Raw genomic sequence first — 25,208 nt, forward strand, 5'->3', positions numbered from 1 at the left:
GTTCCTTTTGACTTCAATTACTTGCGGGCATTGTCAACAAACCAAGGCACGGCATCCTGACGTTGCGCCAACGGGGTGGACAGGACGGGAAGAAAAGTACCTAGAGAGCATAGGTCCTTGCTTGATACATGACATGTGCACCGAGTCAGGTACCGCCAACACCTGACATGCAATCCCTGGAACTGGAACCAACGTGCCATTTGCGCAGAACCGCAGCGCAGAACCACAAGCCGGTCCTCTTTGCCCTAGGAGAATGAAGTCATACTGAGCGAGCTGTTGGAGGAAACCTGATTGCTCCTCTGTCCTAGTCTCGATGTAGTCCAGCGCTACTGGGTGGGTGTCTAATACATAGGTAGAGGATTGCCGGCACTATCAGCTGTATGGCTATAGAGCTTAAACATCACATTCCTACACGAGGTACAATAGCAATTGTAACTCTTCCGACGAAACTAGGAGCCTCTGTTTTAGATAGCAGCTGTCAAGTTGGAAAACTAGCCCTTCGTTTCATACGGTATTGTGATCGCAAGGCAAAGCGGGCCATCGAGATTGGACAAAAGAAATCAAGAACACCGGTACGCCTACCACATGATACCTAAACCGCCCGTCCGTGCAATGAATGACCACCGGGAAAGAAAAGAAGAACTGGGAAGCTCATTGCTATGCCGCAAACGAAAACCTACTGACAGATAGCAGTGGCTCCGTCCTAGCTATACCCAGATGCCTCCACGTTAGACCCATGCCTCTTTCCTAGCGCCATTCTCTAGGCCGATGTTGACGACTTCCTTGTCAAGGTGGTGAACTTCCTTCCCTCCTTCTTCTGCGTCGTCGTCGGCGTCCGCCATGGGGGTCGGCGGGCGGTACTGCGCCACAAAGTCGGTCCGCGTGACGTCTCCGCGCACCGGCAGGATGGGGCTTTCGTCGTCGCTGCGCCGGGACGACGACGCCGCGCTCCGCAGCCGGCCGATGCGCGCGGCTGCACCGGCGCCGAGGACCATCTTGTCGGTTGCGGCCGAGACCGCCCTCGTGTCGCGGCGCTCACTCTGCTGTCTCGTAACCGCCGTCGTCCCGCTTATTCCCCTCCCCGAGTGTGAGTAGGAGGAGGAAGAAGGGAACCATGCGCGCAAAAGGGGGCGCAGGGCCGGCGCCGAGGCCGTGATGATGGAGAGGTTGGCCTCGATGGCGATGATGACGAAGGAGATGTTGGACGCTGGGTCTGGCTGGTCGAGCACCACGTAGAGGCCCCGGACCAGAAGCACAAGGCGGGAGATGCCTACCAAGGTCGTGCTGTTGGCAGTATGTGAGCGTGTGTTTAAGCAAGCATGGAACGAATGGATCGTTGGCAAGGCAGACAGACAGGCCAGGCAGGCAGGTACCAGATACCAACTCGAGGCAAAAAGGGGGCGGGGCCGTGACTTACAAGAATCCCAATAGAAATATCAATATCAAGGCGATCTTCGTTCTCCTGGGGATCTGCAGCCCGATGAAGATGTGCAAAGGTAGGCCGAGTATCAACAGGTCCAATACGATATTGATGGCACTCGCAGTGACGAGCAGTATCCGCCGGTCCACGCAGAACCCTTCCAACTGCGGCTTCCATGCCTTCTGGGGGGGGAAGCACTGGAATACGATGGCGAAGAAGATGGCGGCCAGGCTGCCCAGGTTGAGGGTGTTGACCCAGATGATGAAGCGTCGCACTCCGGGTTTCTGTCCGAAGAGTCGGAGCAGAAGGACAAGTAAGGAGGACTTGACGAGAGCCAGTATGGGATTGTACATTATCTGGACAACGTAGTTCCACAAAGCCCCCTGCGTTCGGTCGCGCAAGGGTATGTCTATGGCGCCCATGCCGATGAGGTTCGTTACTATGGCTTTCGGGAGGATGCATGTCAGTACCAAGAGACCATAAAGGGCCCGATGGGCTGTTCGGCATACTAACACTCATAGCTCGCAACGGCCTCCACGATGGCCAACGCCTACGCTGACGGATAAGAGACTGGACACCAGAGGTCATATGTAATGAGTTCGTACCATTGCTGCACACATTAATCCGTCATCTGCTCATGGCTGTCAGCCCGCTCAGTCCTAACCATAAGAATGTTGCAAGTCTGGTGACTTACCGAGGCTGAACTGCCGCGTCGAAAGTCTCCCGGCAACCCTCACAGAAACTACCACGAGGGCCAGCGCTGGAAATGTGATGACTACCACTATCGCAGTATTCTGGTGTTCCATTCGGGGACTTGCTGCCGGATTCACCAGTGCACCGAAATCGGGATAAGCTCCCACCGAGTCGTCAACCGAGGACATTGCGAAAACAAAGATCGATTGGTTAGGCAATGCCTGCACTTCGGACGGAAGATAGAACCAGGGATGTAGTATTCGTGTGATTATATCGAAGAAGTAAGCGATTCATCAGTATGGTAGTCTGGTATATAGGAGTCGCTGGGCGGGCGGGATCGAGACATTGATATGAGCACAGGGAAAACGAGAATAGCAACCCTCCCGAGATATCTTCTCCGTATGATATGTTTTGAACCTCTCCCAAATCTCGACAGCAGGAACTGATTCTCGTCGTAGCAGATGTCGCCACAGACTTCATGGCAATTCATAGATGACACCATGGAATTCAGCCTCCTGTCCCGCAGGTGTCAATTCTGGAAGATCGCCGCCGGATCGAACATACATGCCTTTCTCAACATGCAGATGCAAGCAGATATTGGATGAACCAAACACCGCGACCAGGTTGCCCCTTAACCTTCTGACAAGTGCAAGGATTCTGGAACGATCCTGAGCAAGTCGGTAACGTGGGAGTAACAAGTTACATGCTATGTTGGCTAATCTCTCCCGTCGTTGGCCCCCTCCTAGAATGGATACTCTTGATAGCTTTTCCCTGAGACTTGCCATGGAGGCCGGCCCAGCATACAAAATCTGGGGCCTGATGGAACTGTCACGATTGGACTTGGGATTGACGGTACGCAAGCCTAGAGCCTGGTAACGGCTCCAGGGAGGCCCAGTCCAGGCCACGAACCTCAGCCTTGGAAACCCCACAGCGGTTCGAATGTAATGTTTGATTTGGCAGATGAGAGTCATCTAGTGACCGTGGATCAAACAAGAGACCACGGCAGAAATGATGAAGAATATCATGCAATCCATTCTGGTAAAGGACTGTCTGGTTCGATTGGTAGATCGGGTGACTTGCGAGATGGATTCTGCCATCTCCCTAGCTGGGCAACAGGGGTTGCGCAAACTGTAGGGCTCGAGATGGCTTCCCGTGCATTTCGCCGGGAGAAAATCTTCGACGGAGCAGTTTTGATATTCGTTGCCTGGGGTGTCAATGGAAAAATGCGGCTCAATCGGTCAGTGTTTTGCGCACCGCCTCCCGTCCGGGCGAAAAGTGGCAGGCTACTGCATTGATGCAGGTCGATCATTCGTCTCAACTCGCGGGGGTTAAAAGTCACAGAATGTTCGACACGTTAATGCTGTAGGCACGCGTGCAATCAGCCTTTTCGCTACTACTTCATTCCGACTTGGCCAGTTGTGTCACAATCCAAATAGGTTTTCATCTTGTCCAAAGCGGCATGCGATGCCAGCTTCCTTCCCGTCTCAACCTCTACGTGTACGCCTACAAACGTCAAGGAGGAACATTACATCGCGCGAACATTAGATAAAACAAAGTGAGTGGAGAGTTAGTAATCTATAGTGCAAGGTTATGCCGTGTCTATATCATTGCTCCAGATTTACTCAGCATCTTCAGCGCCTTCAGTATCTTCTTGGGAGTCCTTGTCGTCGTCCGCGGCTGACAAAATGTTGATGCCTGCAGCTCCACCGACCGAGGTACTTCCATCAGACCCCTTTGTGATGCCGAGGTCACCTCCCACGTTCTTGGTGTTGCCATTCTTATCCACGATGATGCCCAGGTTGTCCTTGAACTGCTCCCCTTCCTTGACGGCAGTGACGTCTTCAGCGCTGCCACTTTTGCCCTTTGCAGGAGCAGCAACCTCTCCCTTGGCTGGCTGTGCTTTTTCCCCGCCGGAGAGGATGCCGCCAAGAGAAAGGCCACCTCCAGCACTTGCAGTACCATTGGCTCTTTGGCGAGCTCCCTCGAGCGTAGCCAAGTTCTCAGCGGTCTGGTTTCTTGCTGCACCTCCTGCCTGGCCCTTATTCGCACCTGCCTTCTTCTCCTTTCCGCCCGAACCGCCCAGTGTAAGACCGCCGGCGCCTCCGATCTGGATTCCACGGTTCTCAACTTCGACCTGGCGCTTGGCGAGTGGAGGGGCCTTATAGGCCTTGGCAAGAGCAGAAGACAGAACCATGATATTGGCATGAGCCGCAGGAGAACCCTATTCAGCATTCGTTAGTTGACCCATCCGAGAAACGCAAGCTGGGGAAGCCAAGGTATATATACTTACGGTGAAGGTGATTTTTTCACATATAGTTGTGGAGGCAGCCGCAACGACAACAGCGAGGATGACACGCATAATGACAGGTATTAGAGAGAGAAGCCTGCTTCTCTCAACTCTCAACAGTTGATATTAGAAGTTACTACGGAAGAAAGACGGCGAAGATAAAAATAAATTTAGTATAATGAATAGCTGTAGAAATATAGTAACTACAGATGCCTCGCACAGCGCTGAAGGAAAGACGAGAATTATAATAGAAAGGATATACCGCAATAGTAACGCTCCTTGGGTGAGCGAGGGCGAAGCAGCACATTAGTATGAGATAGATAGGATGCGTGTCAACCCTTGCGAGCATCGTGAACCTTCGTGTACAAGCCATAGACAACAATCCCGCAGGCCTGTCACCGGAAGCCGTGCGACCGTACGGGGTAGCAATAAGCGATGCTGAAAATAAGCCGTGGCCCTGCTGTTCCTGGTGTTTGGAAACGGTTCTCCAGATGCTGAGTGGCCTTCTCCAGATCCACTGACGGCCTACGATGGCAGAGGAAACTCCTTGGCGTTACAGGTGACTGATTGATCTGACCGAGTCAGCTGGGGCAGGCAATGCCGACGGCAAAAACTTCTCGAGAACCCCAAAGGCCTAGATCCTCGTATCCAAGCGTAGACCTGCCTGGTGTTCCCGAAGCCTTCAGAAAATAGACTTTCCCTGTATCTCTTCATCTGCCTACCATAAACGCTTGGCTTGCTTCAACAGAGCGGGAACGGCTTCGAGCCAAGCCTCGGAAAACAGGATAATGCCTATTCTACCGTCACGTTGGCCCTCAGGACGAAGCAGCGATGAGTAAAAGGCTGCTAGCTTGGGTCTCAAAGGAGCGAAGATGAAGAAAACAATAAACAAGCTGGGGAGGAGTGGTTTCCTGACGTGCATCTTGACTACCTAGGTCTGTATTCATCACCAGCTCGCCATTAATAATCTGTCAGCTCTTGCATGACGATCTTGGCCAATCCCAGCTACTAAGCATGCTACGCTACGGTCGGCAATCGCTCCCTCGAGCGCTCTCGTTGCATAGGCCTGATAGGTTCAACCCTGCAGGTACCCGCCGCCTATCGACCCCCCGGCACGTCACGTCAAACGCGCTGACCAAACCACTGGCCAAACCGTCCCATGTCCCACCCCCAACAATCCCCAACCAATCCTGGCAATAGTACCGAACAGTTGGAATCTCAACACAGCAGCCCGATTTTTCTTTCACATGCGCGCCGATCAGACGAAAGGAAGGGATCCTTGATTGAGTTACCTGTCGCCAGTCTGAATTGCTAGAACTGAATCCTTTACCCTCTGCGTCTCGTCGGTACTGTCACAAGAAAAATGGCCAAAGAAGTTGCAACGCCTCCTCCCAAGAGGTCCTCCTCCCCATCAAGACCGGCTACCTGATCCTCTACAATGCCGTGTCCGCCATTCTCTGGGCCACCGTCCTCGGCCGCACCGTCGGCGCCAACTTGATTAGAGGACCGGCTTTTGTCTACGTTTCGACCGGCGACTTCGTGCTGTGGACGCAGACCCTCATGATCATGGATGTGCTGCACGGGCTGTTTGGTAAGTCGATTTGCAAATCGCTCCCATACTCTTCCTCCTTCCGGCAGCCTTGGCCGAGCTGTGGCCCCTAACCCCGGCCAATGCTTCTGGCCAGAGCTCTCACCCCATGATGCTACGTCACAGTTCAGTTCTCTGTTCAGTTCAGACTGGCTAACCTCTGTGTGACCACGTGTGTGTCTAGGCATCGTTCGAACCGACCCCGTCACCGCCGCCGCCCAAGTCGCGTCCCGCTACGTCGCCGTCTGGGGGGTCCAGTACCCGTTCCCGGCGCTCTGCGCCTCGCCCGTCTACTCGACGATGCTGTTCGCCTGGTCGGTGACCGAGGTGATCCGCTACACGTACCTGGCGGTGAAGCTAGGCGGCTACGAGCCCGCCGCCTTCACCTGGGTCCGCTACAGCTCCTACCTCGTCCTGTACCCGCTGGGCATCACGAGCGAGATGATCCAGATGTGGCGCGCGCTCGGCCCCGCGGGCCACAAGTTCGGCCCCCTCTACCAGCTGTTCCTCGGCGTCTCCCTGTTCGTCATCTGGCCCATCGGCGCGTACGTGCTCATCGGCCACATGAACAAGCAGCGCCGCAAGGTCCTCGCTGCTCAGAAGTCGGAGAACATCCGGGCTACGCAGTAGTATCGCCCGGCTTCGGGTCTCTCCATTGTATAGTTGTTATGCAAAACACGGGCGGGATGTAGAAATGGACGGTAACTATGGGCCAAGAGTGGGTGGTGCTTAGCTTGCCTATTGTGTACCAAGGGATATACATATACTAGAAACGGGGGAACGGTGGCTTGATAATGGTGTTGGCGGATAAGGGATGCATGAGACATGACATCAATATTGGGAAGGGCAAAACACAAAATACCGGGTATTGGCAAATACGATAGAGAGGACGACCTGTGGTAATGCGTATGGTATAAAGCCTATATAAATATACAAGAGCAGTGCCCGATAGAAGGGCTGGCAATCCAGTAGATGTTTCATACAGGACTGCCTGCAATGTTCGGCATCATTCTCTGGGTATCAACTGGTCAATGGAAAAGCGCCTGCGTCCCCTCCCCTATTCTAATTCCCTGCTGCTGGTCTCGTACCAGTCATTCTTGGCCCACTTGACGATTATATTCTTGGCGTCATCCGAGAGCTGCGTGTAGCCAGGATTCACTTTCGGTTCGAACATGGCTATCAAGTATCGTTAGTAATTTGTCGAGTATAGCCGCCGGGAAGGGAGGTATGATCAGATGTATATAAGTGTGCAGTGCTTACCCATGTGCGCCGAGATTTCGTCTGTGGCCTGGTCGTTGACCGCCTCTCGCCAGTCACCCGCCGCCTGCCGCGTCGGCAAGTTGCAGAACGTCCGGTCCTTGCCCACGACGAGGCCGACCGTGCTGACCTGCTTGGAGCTGGCCCCCTTTCCGAGCCGGGTGTACAGGTTGGCGAAGCCGAGGTCGAGCTCCTGGGTCAGCTGGACCATCTTGCGGACGCGCGTTTTCATCTCCTCGCCCTTGGCCAGGCAGCCCACGAACTCGAGGTGGCTCCCGACCCAACCCCAGCCCGACGAGATCTGCTCGCGGTTCACGTAGGCAGCAGCGCCGCCGGCCACCACGGCCCCCGCCGCGCCGGCATACATGGCCATCTTGCCCCAGTTGCCCCAGCCGCCGGCTGCGTTGCTGCCTCCTTGCTGTTTCTTGTCTTGCCCCGGCGGGGCTTCGAGGGCGGCGACGGGTTGCTGCGCCGGCTTTTGCCGCGAGGCGTCCTCTGCGGCTTTGGTTCCGCCCACAGCGACGTCAGGCCGCTCAGCTGCGTGAGCGCCGACGCCGCGGTCTGGTAGTGGTTTTCGGCCTTATGCGCTACGACGCCCGGTGCGATGCCGAGGTAGGGCGTGTCGAAGGCGAGGACACCTTGAACGTACGGGAACATCATGGCGTTGAAGCCGCTCTCCGAAGACGAGGACACACCTGCTTTCGCATCGGACTCTCCCTCGACGTCATCTTTGTAGTCGCTGCTGCCGTCTTTCGCAGTCGTCTTTGTCTCGTGGTGCACGGGCTGGTCGCTGGTCAGGGCGATTGGGGTCTCGGCGGCGACGATGCCGCCCATGGAGTGGCCGATGAGGACGGTGCGGACGCCCGGGTCGACGGTGGGGCTCGGGGTGCCGGCGGCGACCTCGAGGTCGATGACCTTGTTCAGCAGCCAGTCGCGGAAGCGGGCGACGCACTCGTGCAGGTCGCCGCGCGTCTCGAACTTGGGATAGACGAGGGTGCGGATCTCGACCTTGGGCAGTTCGGCGCTCAGCAGCGCGGCGAGGTGCTCGGTGAACTCGCCGGCGGTGCCAAAGGTGTCCTCGCCGCCCTGGAAGCCGTGGATGAAGCACAGCAGCAGAGTCTTCTTCATCTTCCTATTCGTCGTCGTCGTAGAAGGTCGCTTCCGAAGTTCTAGCAGTCGTATCCATTGGGAGGGAAACAAAAGCACATGATGTCCAAGATGGCAGATTGGTTTGGCAGAAAGTCAGTCGAAATGTACTTGTGGCTGTCTGTCGTCGTTAAGGCCTGTGACGTCTGCTTGGTCGCTGACAGGTGGGGTCCCAAGGCCCCTCCGCCGCATCATTTAGTGGATAGCCCGCTAAGCGTCCAGGGGCCGACAATGCTAGTGTAAGTACTTATCATTCCGAATGCTAGGTACATACGTAAATGATACATCACATTAATGGGCTTTACAGATTCACTCATCTTGAGAGACGACGTAACGAGACAACAATTGCAAATACTTTGCTTCGCTGAATGGTGTTAGTACAATATCTGTCTCATGAAACGCACTATGAACTGTCTTGACTAGGTTTCCTTTCACAACAGCATATCTTCGTGGAAGCATACGACACACCCATGATGATGACATGCCGAGCTTGAGAATGCTCAATAGGTTGCCGCCAGTCTCTGAACCAAATAATCGCCACTGCTGATGCCCGCATACTTCTTTTCCGTCTCAGTCGCATAGGTTCCCGGTATTGCTTCGATGTAGCTCTTGTAATTCGGGTTGCAAAAGTATCTGTTTGTTGAGGTTTAGCAAAAAAAAAACTCACTTTAGGTGCATGTTGTTCCCATTCCCAGGATAGGCAGGCAACTCACGCGATGCTATACCGGGCCGGGTATATATCTCCGTCACCACTCGGGGGCTCGACGACTCGGTGAATTGTGCTCTTGATGGTATCGTTGCTCCATCTCGCCAGGAGATCGCCTGCGTTCACCACGCAGGTGTCCTCGATGGGGTGGCGTCCACAAACACGCCGGTCGGGCTTTTGACCTGCAGCCCGCCCCGCTGGTCCTGGAAGAGCAGCGTGATGCTGCCGTAGTCGCTGTGCGCGCCGGCGCGGACCTGGCCCGGGTTGATCTTGAAGACGTCCTTTCGGACCTCGGGGTAGTGAAGCAGGCGCAGCGTGTTGTCGCCCACGTCGGTGAAGCCGTCGAAGAACTTCTCGTCCAGGTCCATGGCCACGGCGATGGCCCTCATCACCTCGATGTGCATCTCCTTGCACTTGTCGTGGAAATCCAGCATGGTGGACTTGAAGTCGACGAGCTCGCCGGTCTCCTCGGGCCAGTGGTTGGGGTGGCCCGGCTCGCCCTCGCGGCCGATCTCCAGCGACTCCTTGATGTCGGGGTTGCCCTCCCGCAGCTTCTTGACATCGTTGATGTCCGTCAGCTGGGTCGTCTTCTCGCGACCGGGCGCGGAATAGCCCCGGTTCGCTTCCGGGGTGGTCCAGCAGTGCTTCATCTTCTCCTCCGTCGGCAGGCGGAAGTACTTGGCCGAGGTCGCAAAGACTTGCTTCCGTGTCTCGGGGCTGATGGGGAGACCCTTCAGGTAGATGAATCCTGCCGTTTGGAATCCATGGAGAATGGCATTGGCCGTCTCCTTTCGTTGCTCGGGGTTTCCGTTCAGGAACGCCGAGAAGTCGATGAGCTGACGGGGGTGATTAGGAGTTGCATCACATCAACTGACTGTGGCAGATGTGTAATCTTATGTATACTTACTGGGATGACGAGTCCTTCGCTTTTGACGGCCGCAGATTCCATTTCGATGTATTCTCTGTATGTGAGTTGGAGGGCACCAAGACAGTTTTGTCCTTTCACGTCAAGGTTATACGATTGGCTCTGGATTTATATGGAAATCCTCTCTTCCGGATGTTGCTCGGCTTTAGAACCGAGTAATGTTAGTCGTAGATGATCAGATCAGACCGGATGGACGGGCAGATAAGGCCTTGAAAGGTTTAGGGTGGGCATTCGGCTGCGTCCGACACTTGGATAGGCAAGAGCACACAGGACCTAGATCATTCCGTACCCCTCTGTGGCTCTGTCTGCATGGGATCTTACCACTGTAGATTACTGCAACACAGGCGATAGGATTTGCATGACTTGGTTGGTTACTGTTGCTTTTTGTGCATCTACATGCAGTAGGAAAGAGCAGCCCAAACATCGCCAGAGGGCCTAGGGATCGCTCCGACGGGTGAGGAACACACACTTACCAAGTGCCTCATTTTTGGCCCGAAACCTTATGGTGGAGGTAGTCAAACTCAGAACACCTTGATGCTACGGAAACCGGTCAATATAGTGCTGCACATGTGAAGCCTTCCCTGTTCGCCTGTGTATAGGCAAGTAGTCGTACGTGCCACCCACTTACTCGTTGTACATGTAAGATAAAGCCACTCTCCCCTCCTGCAGATAAGGTCGGGGTAGGTCTCGAGAGTTGCGGGGCATACGTCTTGGGTGAATGTGGGGTTGACTATGCCGACAAGGAGGCGGCCCAGGGTACGGTTCCTCCAGCCATGCGATAACCGCCGGCGGTAGTACTCATGACTATGCGGCTTCTGTCAACTATCTCGAGTCCAAGATAATGAATGGCGGTGCATTGCTCCTGGCTCTGATCCTACTCGAATAGGAGGCGTCCGGTGCAGTCTCCACACTCTCTCTATAACTCATCTACTTGGAGACAAAGTTACCTCGGCCTATACTACCTACCCACTACCTACCTTATGCATCCTACCAACTCATCAAACTCTATATACGACTGAAACGTTTTGGTCACCGAGACTATTCGCAATATCGTAACAAAGCGAATCCAGAAGATGGCCTCCTCCGGATCCCGCGTTGTGGACATCCACACGCACATGTACCCCCCAGCCTACGTCCAACTGCTGGAGTCGAGGCAGACCATCCCCCTAATCCGCCGGTTCGCCGGTGCCAAGGATCCACGCTACATCATCTTGCCCGCCGAGGCAGAGTCCCTGGAGAAGATCAGCCAGGCGGGAGCGGCCGCGAGCACTGCCCAGCTGCCGGGGCGGCCGGTCACCTCGCACTACTCGTCGCTGCAGCAGAAGATTCACTTCATGGACACGCACAAGATCGACATCTCGGTCATCTCGTTGGCGAACCCCTGGCTTGACTTCGTGGCCGAGGCCGAGGCCGCCGAGACGGCCAGGTCCGTCAACCGCGAGTTTGAGTCCATGTGCCTCGAGCACCCGGGCCGCCTCTTCTTTTTCGCCACGCTGCCTCTCAGTGCCCCGACGGAGGAGCTCCTGACGGCCATCGACTTCGTCCAGGAGCTCAAGCACTGCCGCGGCGTCATTCTGGGCACCTCGGGATTGGGGAAGGGGCTTGATGATCCGAGGCTGATACCTGTCTTCAAAGCGCTTGCGAAGAACGGTCTCATGATATTCCTGCATCCGGTGAGCCTGTTGTTGAAATGTCCTCTACCTAGTCAAGTATCCTGCATTGCTAACTGGTGCGTCTAGCATTACGGTCTTCCAAGCGAAGTATGGGGACCTCGGGCGACGGAAGAGTATGGGCACGTGTTGCCTCTCGCCCTCGGCTTCCCGCTCGAGACGACAATCGCGGTGGCGCGCATGTACCTCGCCGGGGTATTCGACGAAGTGCCGGGCCTCCGGATGCTCCTGGCCCACAGCGGCGGCACCCTGCCGTTCCTGGCCGGGAGGATCGAGAGCTGCATCGTGCACGACGGCCACCTGGTGCGGGAAGGCAAGGCCGGGCCGACGCGGAGGACGGTGTGGCAGGTGCTGAAGGAGCAGATCTACCTCGACGCCGTCATCTACTCCGAGGTCGGGCTCAAGGCGGCCATCGACGCGAGCGGCGTCGACAGGCTGATGTTCGGGACCGACCACCCCTTCTTCCCGCCCCTCACGAGCGACGAGCAGGGCGAGTGGGAGAGCATGACGTGGAACAAGGCGGCGGTGGACAAGGCGCTTGGGGAGGGCAGCCAAGGCGCCCTGGCCGTCATGGGCGGCAATGCTATCGAAGTGTTGCGACTGAAGGAGGACGCCTAGAACATCTAATGCCAATTGGTGATTGGACAGAATACTCGCAAACGTCGCCAGGACTCACAGTAAGCAATCTGATGTCAGCACTCGACAAATAGACTGCAACACACATGCAAGTGTTTGCTGTCATCCATGCCAGGGGCAGTGGCAGTGCTTGGGGGCCTCGTTCAGTACGGCCCGTAAGCGCAGGTGCATGCATAGCCACGACAAGCTGCAAGGAACCGCAAACTAAGCACGCGTGTTTCTTCTCGGCAACTGGTGTTTCCGGGAGGCTCTCGTCGTTTGTATCTTTCGTCTATTTGTTTCGAAACATCTGCCAGCTCAATTTAGTACGGATGTGATGCTATTCCGAATCGCCAAGGCGCCCATTCTCGAGGCGGCCGACGAGCCAACGACGAATTGCCTGGAAACTTGGAATGATGTTCACTCTTCACGTTGCAAGTTGGAGGAGGCCTGTAGGACGGATGGGTATAAGTTCAGTCAAGTCGCGAGGTTGGGGAGTCAGTTGAGCATTAAGCAACAGTATCATAAAAGCACAGAAACAAACACCATTCAGTTCACTCTACGATTGTATTATTCATCTTGCTCAACTACCCCTTTGAACAAGTCCTATCTCTCGAACCTATCAGCTCTTCATTCCCTCGAGATACCACCATAATCATGTTCACCACTACTCCATCCGTCACGGCGGCCCTCGCCATCTTGGCCTCCGGGGCCTTCTGCATGCCCACAGGCACAACCTGTGACAAGCCAGCCCGTGTCGCCGCGCCGCCCACCGGCGTGACGCACATTGTCGTCGCGGGCGCCAACGGGCAGCTGCGGTTCGAGCCCGAGAGCGTCATCGCCGCCGTCGGCGACATCGTCGAGTTCCGATTCCACCCCAAGAACCACAGCGTGGCGCAGTCGTCTTTCGCAGAACCCTGCGCACCTCTGGCAGCGGCAGCAGTCCTACCTCCGTCGCCGCTGCCTGCTGCCAACGGCACCGGCCACTACCCCCTTTACTCCCGCCGCGGAAGCAGCGCGACTGTTGCTGATAACAACAGCCCCTTCTTCGCCGGCTTCGACTTCGCGACCGCGGAGGGGCCCTGGGCACACGCCTTCCAAGTCCTCGTCCAGGACACCAAGCCCGTCTGGCTCTACTGCCCGCAACCCATGGGCGCTCACTGCACCAACGGCATGAGCGGCGTCATCAACGAGCCCCGTGACGGCCCCAACACTCTCGCGGCGTACAGGCAGGCGGCCAAGGGCAAGATGACGATCGTGCCGCCCAGGGTGCAAGGCGGGAAGAAAGTCGCAAAGGCGGGGGAGACCAAGCCTATGGCTTAGCTATTGTGGGCTTAGATGGGAGGTACGCTGCCGAGGTATACGTAGACATAGCATGAATGTGGGAGTTTGTCCTTTCCTCGTTTGGAGGTGTCGATCAGCACATTTCGTGAACCCAGCGCCGCTGACTGGCCCAATGTACACCTGTGTAATTACTTACACCAGATCAACTTGGCAAAGATTGCATGGAAGTGATGAAGTCTACCCACCAAGACATCACCCGAGGAGTAAATAATGCCTTGAGGGAGATGGAGGAGCGAGTTACTGGGCATGGAAAAACCCGATTCGCCCCTTACAATATAGCACCTGGTCGCTCAAAAACGTATTTCAGTTTCTCAAAAAATAAGCTAAACGAGTCTCGGTATTTTTGAGTGAAAAGACTCGATGCAGCGATTCATACGCGAAAACCACGTTCGTTCCCTGATCCCCGTGCGTTCCATCGCTACCTGCCATCGTTTCCGCCCGACCATGTAACAAAGGTCAATTATGACCTCGCAAGAACGGTCCCGAAGACAGAGCCACGGCTAGTCCCGTTGGTCTAGGCCCAGCGTGAAGCTGAGAGGCCCTTCAAGCCATTCTTCGCCATGTAAACCTTCTGCTCCTCTCTGTACGTCTTGTCGAAAGTGAATTCGACAAGGGCCCGCCGCCAAGAACATTGCACTTGTCGGCGGGGAGAGGAGTCGAGACGATGGCCTCGCGGGCTCCAAAGGCTGTGTCGACCAACACCTTCTCAGAGGTATCGCGGGCGACGGTTGACTCGAGAAGAGTGGCCGATGGGTGAGCGTCAGCCTGGTCCGTAGACTCCGTCTTCTCGACAGGCTCGAGTGTTGTCAGGGCTGTTGAAGATCTGATGTCAGCTTTGGACTCTCATGGGCTGTGGACATTGAGTCCAGTAGGCGGCCTGGACTTACACTTGATCTTGAACCATTGAGGGAATCCCACCTCCCGCCATTCCTTCAACTCCTGTCCATCCTTGGCTGTGTGGTAAAGTTAGTAAGACTTACCAAGGGGATGAAAAAATACTACCTACCTTCCATATTGGGACAGCCGGCTGCCATCCAGGCCTCGTGCTCGATTCTGTTCTTCTCTATTGGTACATTAGGATACACCTGTCCCAGGCCACTGTTGTCTGTGTGCAGTCAGTCAACTCACCATCGACAGCCTGCTTTAGCTGCTCCGGTTCTTTCATCCCGTGTTGCAGTTGAGCAACAAGTGCCTCAATGGTGGCATAATTGGAAGCAGCTGTATCCATGGTGCTGTTCGGCTGTTATCCTAACGAACTGGAGCCGATGTAGACCAAACTTGGCGAAGCGAGACAAAGTGGAATACCAATTATTCGAGTAGCCGCAACAGCGGTTGCTATAGTGGTTATTCCGGTGGTGATCCCAGATCTCTAGATGGGAGAATGTGGTGTTGGGTGTCTGTGGAATAATAGAAGAGGAAGAAAACCAGAGGGGATGGTGTGGTATTTATGCCAGTCGGGTAGGTAGCAAGAGCCGCTGGTGAATGCAAAGGTTACTAGACTTTGGTAACCAAAGGCCAATATGATTCAATATGAGCGAGCGTGTAAGTGAATGTATCAGCATTGGTCAACGCAGTGCTTTCACTCGATGTTGCGTGGCCATCTAAGTCACGCGTACGGAACGTTCACGGAACCGTCACCTCGATTCGACGGGCAGTGATGGTCAATGAATGGTGGAGTAAAGAGGTGATATGCTGCGTGCCAGATCGAGAACTGGCACCTCGCTTACAGAGATCGCCGAAGAATCTTGATAAACCGCCGAAGAAAATACCGTGATGATGCGGTATTGCTTGTAGAAAAAGAAGCCAGTATCCAGGTATTGTCCTTCTTACTAGGTAAAAGAGCCAGTGCAACAAATGGCTTAAGGAACAATCGTCGGGGCAGTCGAAACGAGGCGATTATCACCTATCTACCTAGTTTCAGTAGGAGGTGGTTCTACTCAGAGTTTATTAGTTGATGGGCTATAGAGAGTGAACTGTACAGAACAACCGATTGTGGTATGGCTAACCAGCAATATTACAGTAGGAAATAACATCTATACACTCCGAAAGGTGCACCGTGAATAAACGGTCGCGTATATGTGAAGATAATCACACCACTAGTAATTCAATTTGTCATAACCGTTGCAACGTGACATGGTAGCTACTCATGAACCAGGAGCAGAAAGAGTTGAGTCCGAGTTGAAGAGACGATTGTCTATATCATACTGCGATTGACCCATTTACAATAACAACGCCGGAAAAGAGGCTGTCCTGTTAGAGACAAAAGAACACAGACAACATCTGTGAGATAGCTGACAGTTGTTGTTCAAGGAAAGAGCATCACCTCAACGGATCATCAGGGGAGAAAGGGTATTTCAAATACCAGTCGCAAGTTGGAAGGGCGAACATAGCAGGACGGGTGACAAAGAAAAACAGGCCAACTTTAGCAGTGTAAGGTAGCTTTCACACCCAGAAAAAACTTGTTTGGGACCCGAGATATACTAATAACAACGTTGTACTCTATTTGAGGCTATTCTAAAATCTACCCAAAATCTACTTCTTCCAAGCCCAGTTTGCCAGTGCCCGCGTCAGTTTCACCATCGGCACATCCACCGCCCGGCAGAACACGTCGGCGACCCAGAACAGCACGAACGTGTTCACCAGCGTACCCCAGAGTGCCGACTCCATGTAAGCAGACCAGGACTGCTGCAGCACCGTATCCGCCACGTCGTCGAGCCCAGTCTTGCGCAGGCCGAGGGCCGCCTCCTCGGCGCCCAGCCACGCGGCCCAGGCGAGGTTCAGGAAGCGCGTGCCGACTGTGTGGATCACGCTGCCGTGGGCGAGATACAGCGCGTAGGAGATTCTGCCGAGGTACTGGGAAAAGGCCGTGGTGAAGGGGCGCTGTAGCAGAGGCTGTCTGCCAGTATCGAAAGAGCCCGAGGGTTCTGGCACAGTCACTGGCAGAGTGGGAATGTGTGGTGTGCCGACAGTACCTGCTTTGCTGTCATTACCGCGCAGAGGAAGAGGTGGCGAGTACATGAGTGCGAGGATGAAAAGGACAGAGCCCACAGAGATCCAAAACCACTGCGTCTGTTCCTCGCCGTCTTCGTAAAACGCGGGCACAGAGATCGAGAGGGTCCGGAAACCCGGAGACTTGTGGCCACCGGTTTCTGGGTAGCTCAGGAGGTGCAATGCAAGGAAGAATGTAGTCAGTGTCGCGACGTGCCTGACTACATTCAGCGAACGTCTCCATCTACTACGTGTAGTTGTAGTGACTGCATCCCCGGACTGCCTGCTATCCCCTCTGGGAGGCAAAACAATAGAGAATTCGGCCAGTAAGAGCCCCGAGCAGAACAGCGCCATATCAAGATCCCCGAGCTGGGCCAGCCAGCACGCGAAGCCAAAGGTCACGCTCATGTGCAACCAGCGCTTGGCCTTCATAAAGGCCAGGAGCAGAAGGAACACCAGCAGAGACCCCTTAAACTCCACGGGTATCGTCCATAGATGCCCATTGTATGGCGGACTGTACAAGTTGACCCGGCCGTCGATGTTGCGGAACGGGTTAACCAACTTCACAGTATGGACCCACCAGTGTTGGAACTGCCTACTTAAGGTGCTCCCGCGAGGCGGCCCTCCGGAGCCGGTTGGATCCTTCTGGAAGACGCCATCGTAGCGCACCAGCGCCAGGTTGACAAGCGTCGCCACGACGATGGGCAGGTACAGGCGGAGGGGCCGGCGGAACAGCGAGCCGGCGAGCGAGTCGAGGGCTCGGTCGAGCTGCCCCCGGTGGATCAGGGTGAGCGTCTTGACGGCGATGACGTAGCCCGAGACGACGAAGAAGACGGTCACGCTCGCGCGGCCCGAGTGCAGCGCCCGCACGACGGGGCGCTGGAGGAAGAGGTCCGTCCCCGGGTGCGCGTCGTCGTCGGCACCGCCGCTGCCGCCGCTACTGCTGCTGTGCCAGCCCCGGCGCAGGAACGGGAACCACAGATAGCCCCAGTGGAACACGTAGACGATGAGGGCGGCGACGCCGCGCACCCCGTCCAGGTAGGCCGTCGGGCTGAGAGGCCGTTCGGCTGCCGCTGACGTCCTGACACCGCCCGGGGAGCGCCTGTGGGCATTGCAGACGCGTCGTGTAAGCGAAGTGATGAAAGAAGGGACGAGGAGGGCAAGCAGGGAGATGGCGCAAGGCAGGACGAGCCGTAGCAGTCTTTGCATCGCCGGCGAGAAACCCCAGAGTCGCGTATAGCCGGCCCACGTCCTCGAGCTACGCCGGGGCCGTTTCTTCTCGGACAGCAGACTCGAGCTCAGCCCGTCTTCCCCTTCATCAGTGCCATCCGACATGGAGCACCGGGGGTCTACTAAAGGCCCGCTCGCTCCGACGTCTGCAAACTCGGACCGGGCCTCTGTCATGATGTTGATGATGGTAATGGTAGAGGGAAATCAGAGAATAACGGTATGCATGTTGTTGTTGTTGTGCCTCTTGCCCTCCGTCTGTCTGTTGGTATTTCACTCATGCCTAGAGTACTCGGTTGGAATGCTACCAATAGTTTCAGCCGTTGAAGGGTGTCAGCCCAGGGATCACATAATAAGCCCACATTCCCAGGGGCAGATGACAGGGTCTTGCAACGCGGCACAAACGTCGCATTCCACACTTGTGCTTGGGTCATGGAGACCTAAAAACCCAACTAGGGTCCAGTCGCTGCAGGCCATCTTCCATCAAAACCTTTTGACACGCATTCAGACAACAGTCTCCTTGCGACGTGCAGAGAGGTAGGTATCGTGTAAATAAATGGTGAATGGATGCAGGTTTGGGTGGGGCAAATCTGCGTGGGGTGGGTGGACAAGTGGGAAGGAAGTTGAGCACACACAACATATTCAGCCCACTGATCTCCGTATAGCGGCAGGGACCAGGGACCTGGCCAATAGTTATTTATTGCGTTGCTCGATCCATGTGGGCACGGTAGACACCTTCTATACTATCGACGGGCATTAGGCAAAAACCCCCTCTCTGGTTCTCGTGCTCCATCCATACAGTCCGTACTTATATCAATATTTACCCAAGGAGTGTTGGTCTGATCAGAGATCCAACACAAGCCTCGCAGCGCAATGTAAGTTTTGAGATGGTATAAACAAACACCAAAATATACCCCTATGGCCTATCCTCTGCAGCCGCTTCCCTTCCTTTCCCTGATTGTGAAACGCCCGGAACCTCTGCTTTGTAGTCGAGAAGGTCTCCCTCCCCTTTCGCACCAATGATAACTCCGACCACGCAACTGGTCCCCAATTTGCTGTGAATGGCTCTCCTCTCCGTCCATCTTGTTTATGCATTCCGCCGCCAGAATTCGAGTCTCGCAGGACTCGTCATCGCAACGTTACTGGCCAAAGGCAGTTCAAGCCTTCGCGCATTTGTATTATGTACAATCCAAACATCTCCAAGGTAATACACGCTACATGTTATCTGTGACACCCCTAACAGTCCTCCACCCTAATAGAATCGCTGGAATATACGTCCCGGGCAGGCTAAAGTAGACCCTTCCCCACGAATCAAGTGCCTTTCGCCAACCGAGCCTCGACCTTTTCGCGGTGAGACCGGTTTTTGAGGTGGACCAGGAAGTTCTCTGCTGACATATCCGGACCGGGCGTATAAAGCTTGCCGGGGCAGTCCAAACATCGTATCCGCGGGAGGAAGAAGAAACGAACGTTGGGGGGGATGGCAGCGCCTGGCTGTGGCATGGGAGCAGGGCTGTCCGTGTTGCTGTCTACAGCGCTGTAGCGCATGGTCCCTTCAAAGGAGTCGTTGGCGTACGTGTCCGTTTCTTTGAATTTTTGAAGAGCATCTGTGAGCCACCCTGGTGGCGGGGGCTTGGAGGGAGTGTGAGCAACCAGTGAAAGTAAAAGGTACAATGGACTCGGAAGGGAATGTTACAGGGGGGGGTATATCATAGGTCATACATGTTAGACCGATAAGGGAAGAGGGGAGGATGGCTATGGGGAGGAGGGTGAGGGGGCCAGGGGGCAAAATGTCTTACTGGATGGGGTTGGGCACCACCGGGTGCTGGCGGGGGAGGAGCAGCAACACGACCAATCTGACCAGGTGGTGCACTTCCAGGGGTTTTGGCCACTGCAGCCGCAGTAGCCACATGTGACGAGTTCGGTGTCGACGGAGGCGGCATCGAAGTCCGCTGAGATACACTCGGGGCTCTGGCGTGTGATTGTGACGGGGTTTGGGAACCTGCAAGGGATGCCTGCCTCGTCTTCATCTCTCGGAAGAACCTCTTGAGCTTATCCTTGCCGACTTTCAGAGTCACCCAGTAGTGTTGCGGTTCTTCGGTGCCCTCGCGCGTTAGTTCACGCCCAAACTTCCTAGATACACGGGTCTCGTGGTGATGTATCGTGGCCTCAGGTGTCTCTGAGCGACCAAGGTTTGCCATGCGTTGCTGGGCAGCAGATGCGGCTCCACGCATACCGCGGGTTCTAGCCGTACCGGCCAATTGCGAAGCCGCAGGGGAGTCGGGAGAAGAATCCTCACTAGAGTCAGAATCCGAGATTTCCCCTTCGCGCGCACCTGGACGTTTACGCCCGGTGCCCGGAGCACCGGCAACCTTCTTGTAGAGCCTGCTGTCCTCCACGTCTGTCACGGCCCCTGGTAAGGTAGAGGAGACAACCAAAGTGCGTATCGTCCTTTGCCTCTCTTTCAGGTCGGGCAGAGACGGACCACCTCTGCGGTTGACCGAGCGTTTCTGCCTTCGCTGCTCCCTTTGGAAGATGACCTCATTCCTCTCGAGCTCGGCCTCGCTGAGTTCGTACAGGTACGGTGCAAACTCCTTAGCTTGCTGCTGCGGCCTGAAGACGGTTGGGAGAGGCGAAGGTAAGAAGGCAGCAACTAGGTCGGCGTCCTCTATAGGCCGACCATCGAATGGATGTCCAATAATGTACAAGCTGCGCGTGAATAGCTGACTCTGCTCCCGGATGCAATGCGCAATCGCCGTGGCAAACTCCCCACTAAGAGAAAGCTCCTTGGCCATGCTGGCAGCGAATTCCTCGGGAGAGTTCATTGGGTTGTTGATTTCCCACTCGAACTGATCCATCAAAGTATGTGCGCCAATCGTAATGTTCAGTTTGATCAATATCCGCATCTCGTCGTTCTTCCAGGCCGAGTACGGCAACTCGGGATCCAGCGCATCCTCGTCAGAGAAGACGAAGGGGAAGAAGTCATTCAGCTGCTCGTGCATTTGCTGCAGAACCTGTTCGTAAACGGGCTGCGCAGCCGGGGGCTTCAGTCCCATGTCTTCGACCAACTGCATGGCAAAGAGCTCGGGGGCGGCCAATCGCTCGTGGAGGTTCCAGGTGAAGGTGTCGCGCAACCTGATCTTGTCCCAATCCACGTCCAAACGTACAGGTACGAGCTCTTCGTGCTGTTCTGCTTGTTGCTTCATATCCTTTCGCTTCCATTTGAATGCCGGCGTGGTGCGGGTGCCGGGACGGGGTTTCTGCGAGGGGTATAGCACCCTCGAGGTGCTACCAATCTCTGTTCTTCCATTGCCATAGCCGCTGTAGCCTTCGCCATAAAGTCGACTGGGAGTGAACCATGCGCGATAGGTGTCCCTCACGAGTTTGTAGTCGCCAATCATGTTCTTCACATGCTTGATGTGTTTGGTTTGCTTTTCGATATCAGTAACCATGGCAGCGGCATGTACATGGTCCTTTGCGATGATATTCGATATGGTGTAGTCGTTGAACCAGTCCTTGTCGCGAACTGGCACCGCCGCGGTGTTTTCCGACTCGGGCGCATCGGGTCTGTCTTTTGGTGTTGAGGTAGCCGAATGCTCTGATTTGCCTGTTGATGCTGATGATGGAGCTGCGGTCGAACCCGCGGGCGCATTGAATGCCGCTCCGGAGTCCTGTTTGGTGGCCATGCTGTAGTCGGTGGATGGATGGGACTGCTACATATGCCTAGCCGCCTCCAAGACCCAACCGCGCCTCAACTACGTGGCACGACAGCAGAAGTTGATGCGGACTTTGATTTGACGCGTTGGAAGGGCGGATGGAGACAGGTAAAGGCGTTGCGGGCGTGAAGTTGGGAAGCGCGACTTCGAGAAATCCGCTTTTGCTCAGCGAGGTCAACTTGTCGCGATTGGGATTGGGATTGGAGACAGACGCTACTTGAACTTTTGGGGAGAGGTTTCGGCTGGCTGGCGCAAAGGAGTAGCGGCGACAAATCAAACACTAGGTTAGAGCTGACCTCAGCCTGGCCTAGGGGGGAAGAACGCGACCGCGAAGAGACAAGACCGACCTCAAGCTAGAGGGTACTTGTTTGTTGGCGGAATCACGGCCTTGATGATATGTACAGCAAAGGGGTCCGTGCATCTTCGTACCGCTGGCTGTCTGGACTGACAACTGCTCTCCAGCGAAGGCAACTTCGGTTATACCTAGCTTGCACTCAACACCAAATGACCGACTATAATAATATGCTATATGTGCTCGACATACCTATCCCGTCATAAGAGAAGGCGTTTCTTCTTCTTCTTCAGACACCCGCTATCAAGGAAAAGCACGCAAGCTTTCAAAGTTGGAGATCTCAGTACGTCCGGGGCCTTGCTCTCGATAATAGCTACATCTCTACCTATGTAGGTAGGATATGCAAGTATGTGAGTGAAGCAACAAAACTCCATATCAACGCTGTGCTCTCGCCGTGAAGACGTATGAACAACGAGATCTTGAAATCAGCATTGGTGGATAAAACCTCTTGTCGATAACAGCAGCTTCTCCTCCAAAAAACCCAATTGACCCGCCAAGGTCGTATCCGTGCTTACCAGCGCAGACAGCTTTGTTTAGGTACGTTGAGAGCTCAGCTTTTTCAGGCCAGGTCTGGAGTCATACCCAGCACAGCTTGTAAAGGGGACAGAAACGGTCGTTGAGCTGGAGCAGCCTAAAGATATCCATTCCTACTTGGAATCTAGCAAATACTCTGGCTTGGATCAGGTATCGGGAGACTAATAAACTCTTGGAGAGGATGTGAATGACGTCTGTGGAAGCGCATGGAGAAACTTTTTCCACACAACACAAGATGTGCTAAAGTGAAAGAGAGGGAGAAACCAATGTTGGCCAAGATGCCGTTTTGTCGGTCATATGCATCAGTAGATCTGTAGATATGATCTTCTCGCACTGAGAAATGCAAGAACAATTATACAAGGCTGGTGGTGTCCGAGGCAGAGGCTCGAGGTAGTAAGTGTAGCTATCTACTACCTAGAAACTGGAGGTGAGGTCGAGCATTTGCTCTAGTGCCTCAAGCTACACAATGTACTTACGTATGTGTATGCCCGTTCAGTCCCTAATGATGGATGTTAGGTAATTGCGAGACAATTTGTTCATGCAAGCTTTATTACCGCATGTCGTCACCAGTAGCATCTCTCCATCAATAGTGTCTTTTTTGCAGAGCTGCACGTCGGAAGGCAAGGCGAGCAAGGTACATCCGGAGCAGGTACTCTGGGGACCTCGTTGTTTCGCACAAAGATGGACCCCGCAGCTTAGGGAAATGCAAGGAAAAGATTCAAAACCCTCCTTCCTGGCACGGGCATACCACGACAAACATCACCTACTCTTTTCCTGTCTTAGAGATACGATCCTCACACTACAAATCCCCCCAAATCAGAAACAATGGCCGACAACAAGGACAACAAGGAGGAAGTCGGTTCGTGCATCCCCCCCTCCTTCCAACATTCCCTTGTTTCCTCCCCACTTTGCGCTGTTCACTTGCTGTGCAAATTACTGGAAACTGCTGCAGCTGGTCGCGAACTACCCCGCCATAGGTCCTCGGCCGGCCATTCCCCCCTTCACCCCCTTCAACCTTGAGCTACCTCAAGATGAACACACATCGAGATTCAAAATATGCAGTAACGCGCGCGCGAGAAAGAGACTGACATAAAATCACTCAGACTACTCGTTGAACAACCCGGCCACGGTCGACAAGTACAAGACAGCTGGCGCCATCTCCGAGAAGGTGCTTGCTGAGGTCTCCAAGCTTTGCGTCGCCGGCGAGAAGATCGTTACTATTTGCGAGAAGGGTGACAAGCTCCTTGCCGATGAGGTCGCCAAGGTCTATGCCAAGTTGAAGAACAAGGGTTAGTTGGGAATCGCATTCTCCGCCTATGTCGGAATTACCTGCAGTCTGGGCTGGCAGTTCTAACTCTAACCCCCGTATTCACAGGTTTCGCCCACCCTACCACCGTCTCGCCCAGTTCGTTTGTGACACCTTACACTCCCCTCACCTCCGACGAGGCCGAGTCCCAAGTTGAGCTTAAGGAGGGCGAGCATGTCAAGATTCAGCTGGGTGCTCAGATCGATGGCTTTGGCACCATTGTCTGCGACACCATCGTGGTGGGTGCCAAGGAGGTTGTAGAAGGCCGAGCTGCCGATCTGGTTCTGGCTACTCACTACGCCAACGAACTGCTCCTGCGCTTGATGCTGCCTCCTGGAGTCCTTGCTTCCGGCACGGACGAGGAGAAGGCCAAGGCTGCTGCCACCAAGGCCCCGACACAGGCCCGCATCACACAACTATTGGAGAAGATCGCCAAGACCTACGAGTGCAACTTGGTAGAGAGCACTACCTCGTGGATCTTCGACCGCAATGATATCGAGGGCAAGAAGAAGATCGTCATTGCACCCGGTGAGGGCAGCAAGGGCGATGGCACCCCTGAGGTCAGCGAGGTGTGGGGTGTTGAGATGGGCATGAGTCTCGGCAGTGGAAAGGTCAAGAACATGGAGCAGAGGCCGACATTGCACCGCCTTATCAACGAGAATGGCCAGGCCAAGCGATCCACCTCCAAGAAGCTGCTTTACGACGTCAAGAAGTCGTACCACAACTTCCCCTTCAGCATGAGGCAGCTGGAGAGCGAGCGTGATGCTAAGCTGGGCGTCCTCGAGTGTGTCCGAAACGGCATGCTCCGCCAATACGAGGTTGTGGGTGACAAGGAGGGTGCTGCCGTTGCCAGACTTCTGACCACTATCCGTAAGTTTACATACAGATGACACTTTGGGACAATTGCTAAACGATATGCCAGTTATCACAAAGAACGGCGTCACCAAGCTGAGCGCTGCCCCGGCTCTGGACGTGAGCAAGTTCAAGACGGATAAGAAGATCGAGGACGAAGAGGTCTTGAAGATTCTGGAGCAACCGTTGGCCAGAAACAAGGGCAAGCCTAAGAACAAGAAGAAGCCCGCCAAGAAGAGCGACGAGTAAACGTGCTCAAAAGGTGGCCGTTCATGAGAGAGGCATGCAGCTACGAGAAGTCGAGACAGACGGCAAAGCTGGTGGGCTATAGGAACCAAGTATGCACATTGACGAAGCAGATAACTGGGGAAATGACGAGAGGCAAGCAGTCATTGTCATGCTCTCTCTCGCCTTGTTTATGGGAGCTATTGCAGTCCCACAAGCTTCTTAGGTTGTCAGTGGAGCCGAAAGGTTCTGGGTTGCTATGTGACCTAGTTCCACCTCGAAAGCAAGCTGTACTCGATTAAGCTACCAAAATGAAAGTCTTTTTTATGCCAAGTGGAAAATCCAAGTGCCCTTGTTGAG

General features: G+C 54.8%; 12 protein-coding genes across 12 annotated transcripts; 4 read left to right on the plus strand and 8 right to left on the minus strand.

Annotated features, from left to right (window-relative positions):
• Window positions 1-728: 728 nt before the first annotated feature.
• PG985_006098 (uncharacterized protein) lies at window positions 729-1,842 on the minus strand (the record flags this gene model as incomplete). Its single annotated transcript, XM_066825867.1, has 2 exons — window positions 729-1,284; window positions 1,418-1,842. The coding sequence occupies 2 exons, from the start codon at window positions 1,840-1,842 to the stop codon at window positions 729-731; spliced, it is 981 nt and encodes a 326-aa protein (XP_066685474.1).
• Window positions 1,843-3,731: 1,889 nt separating this feature from the next.
• PG985_006099 (uncharacterized protein) lies at window positions 3,732-4,472 on the minus strand (the record flags this gene model as incomplete). The annotated part of the gene is made up of 2 exons (XM_066825868.1): window positions 3,732-4,334; window positions 4,404-4,472. The coding sequence occupies 2 exons, from the start codon at window positions 4,470-4,472 to the stop codon at window positions 3,732-3,734; spliced, it is 672 nt and encodes a 223-aa protein (XP_066685475.1).
• Window positions 4,473-4,981: 509 nt separating this feature from the next.
• Window positions 4,982-5,322, minus strand: PG985_006100 (uncharacterized protein; the record flags this gene model as incomplete). The annotated part of the gene is made up of 2 exons (XM_066825869.1): window positions 4,982-5,060; window positions 5,123-5,322. The coding sequence occupies 2 exons, from the start codon at window positions 5,320-5,322 to the stop codon at window positions 4,982-4,984; spliced, it is 279 nt and encodes a 92-aa protein (XP_066685476.1).
• A 237-nt stretch (window positions 5,323-5,559) lies between these two features.
• On the plus strand, window positions 5,560-6,618 carry PG985_006101 (uncharacterized protein; the record flags this gene model as incomplete). The annotated part of the gene is made up of 3 exons (XM_066825870.1): window positions 5,560-5,599; window positions 5,797-5,991; window positions 6,173-6,618. 3 exons carry the CDS (start codon window positions 5,560-5,562, stop codon window positions 6,616-6,618), a joined length of 681 nt encoding a protein of 226 aa, XP_066685477.1.
• A 427-nt stretch (window positions 6,619-7,045) lies between these two features.
• PG985_006102 (uncharacterized protein) lies at window positions 7,046-8,373 on the minus strand (the record flags this gene model as incomplete). The annotated part of the gene is made up of 3 exons (XM_066825871.1): window positions 7,046-7,164; window positions 7,249-7,652; window positions 7,706-8,373. 3 exons carry the CDS (start codon window positions 8,371-8,373, stop codon window positions 7,046-7,048), a joined length of 1,191 nt encoding a protein of 396 aa, XP_066685478.1.
• Window positions 8,374-9,219: 846 nt separating this feature from the next.
• On the minus strand, window positions 9,220-10,046 carry PG985_006103 (uncharacterized protein; the record flags this gene model as incomplete). Its single annotated transcript, XM_066825872.1, has 2 exons — window positions 9,220-9,933; window positions 10,005-10,046. The coding sequence occupies 2 exons, from the start codon at window positions 10,044-10,046 to the stop codon at window positions 9,220-9,222; spliced, it is 756 nt and encodes a 251-aa protein (XP_066685479.1).
• A 1,049-nt stretch (window positions 10,047-11,095) lies between these two features.
• Window positions 11,096-12,310, plus strand: PG985_006104 (uncharacterized protein; the record flags this gene model as incomplete). Its single annotated transcript, XM_066825873.1, has 2 exons — window positions 11,096-11,695; window positions 11,762-12,310. The coding sequence occupies 2 exons, from the start codon at window positions 11,096-11,098 to the stop codon at window positions 12,308-12,310; spliced, it is 1,149 nt and encodes a 382-aa protein (XP_066685480.1).
• Window positions 12,311-12,964: 654 nt separating this feature from the next.
• Window positions 12,965-13,630, plus strand: PG985_006105 (plastocyanin-like domain-containing protein; the record flags this gene model as incomplete). The annotated part of the gene is made up of 1 exon (XM_066825874.1): window positions 12,965-13,630. The coding sequence occupies one exon, from the start codon at window positions 12,965-12,967 to the stop codon at window positions 13,628-13,630; it is 666 nt and encodes a 221-aa protein (XP_066685481.1).
• Window positions 13,631-14,194: 564 nt separating this feature from the next.
• PG985_006106 (uncharacterized protein) lies at window positions 14,195-14,879 on the minus strand (the record flags this gene model as incomplete). Its single annotated transcript, XM_066825875.1, has 4 exons — window positions 14,195-14,463; window positions 14,539-14,604; window positions 14,658-14,756; window positions 14,780-14,879. The coding sequence occupies 4 exons, from the start codon at window positions 14,877-14,879 to the stop codon at window positions 14,195-14,197; spliced, it is 534 nt and encodes a 177-aa protein (XP_066685482.1).
• A 1,304-nt stretch (window positions 14,880-16,183) lies between these two features.
• PG985_006107 (uncharacterized protein) lies at window positions 16,184-18,043 on the minus strand (the record flags this gene model as incomplete). Its single annotated transcript, XM_066825876.1, has 1 exon — window positions 16,184-18,043. One exon carries the CDS (start codon window positions 18,041-18,043, stop codon window positions 16,184-16,186), a length of 1,860 nt encoding a protein of 619 aa, XP_066685483.1.
• Window positions 18,044-19,177: 1,134 nt separating this feature from the next.
• Window positions 19,178-21,549, minus strand: PG985_006108 (swi-snf complex subunit; the record flags this gene model as incomplete). The annotated part of the gene is made up of 2 exons (XM_066825877.1): window positions 19,178-19,495; window positions 19,663-21,549. The coding sequence occupies 2 exons, from the start codon at window positions 21,547-21,549 to the stop codon at window positions 19,178-19,180; spliced, it is 2,205 nt and encodes a 734-aa protein (XP_066685484.1).
• A 1,741-nt stretch (window positions 21,550-23,290) lies between these two features.
• Window positions 23,291-24,872, plus strand: PG985_006109 (Curved dna-binding protein (42 kDa protein); the record flags this gene model as incomplete). The annotated part of the gene is made up of 4 exons (XM_066825878.1): window positions 23,291-23,324; window positions 23,569-23,754; window positions 23,841-24,641; window positions 24,694-24,872. 4 exons carry the CDS (start codon window positions 23,291-23,293, stop codon window positions 24,870-24,872), a joined length of 1,200 nt encoding a protein of 399 aa, XP_066685485.1.
• Between the last annotated feature and the right edge of the window lie 336 nt (window positions 24,873-25,208).

This window comes from Apiospora marii (assembly GCF_038362585.1).
Source record: "Apiospora marii strain CBS 49790 chromosome Unknown utg000004l_segment0_segment0, whole genome shotgun sequence".
NCBI classification, from domain to species: Eukaryota; Fungi; Ascomycota; class Sordariomycetes; order Amphisphaeriales; family Apiosporaceae; genus Apiospora; species Apiospora marii.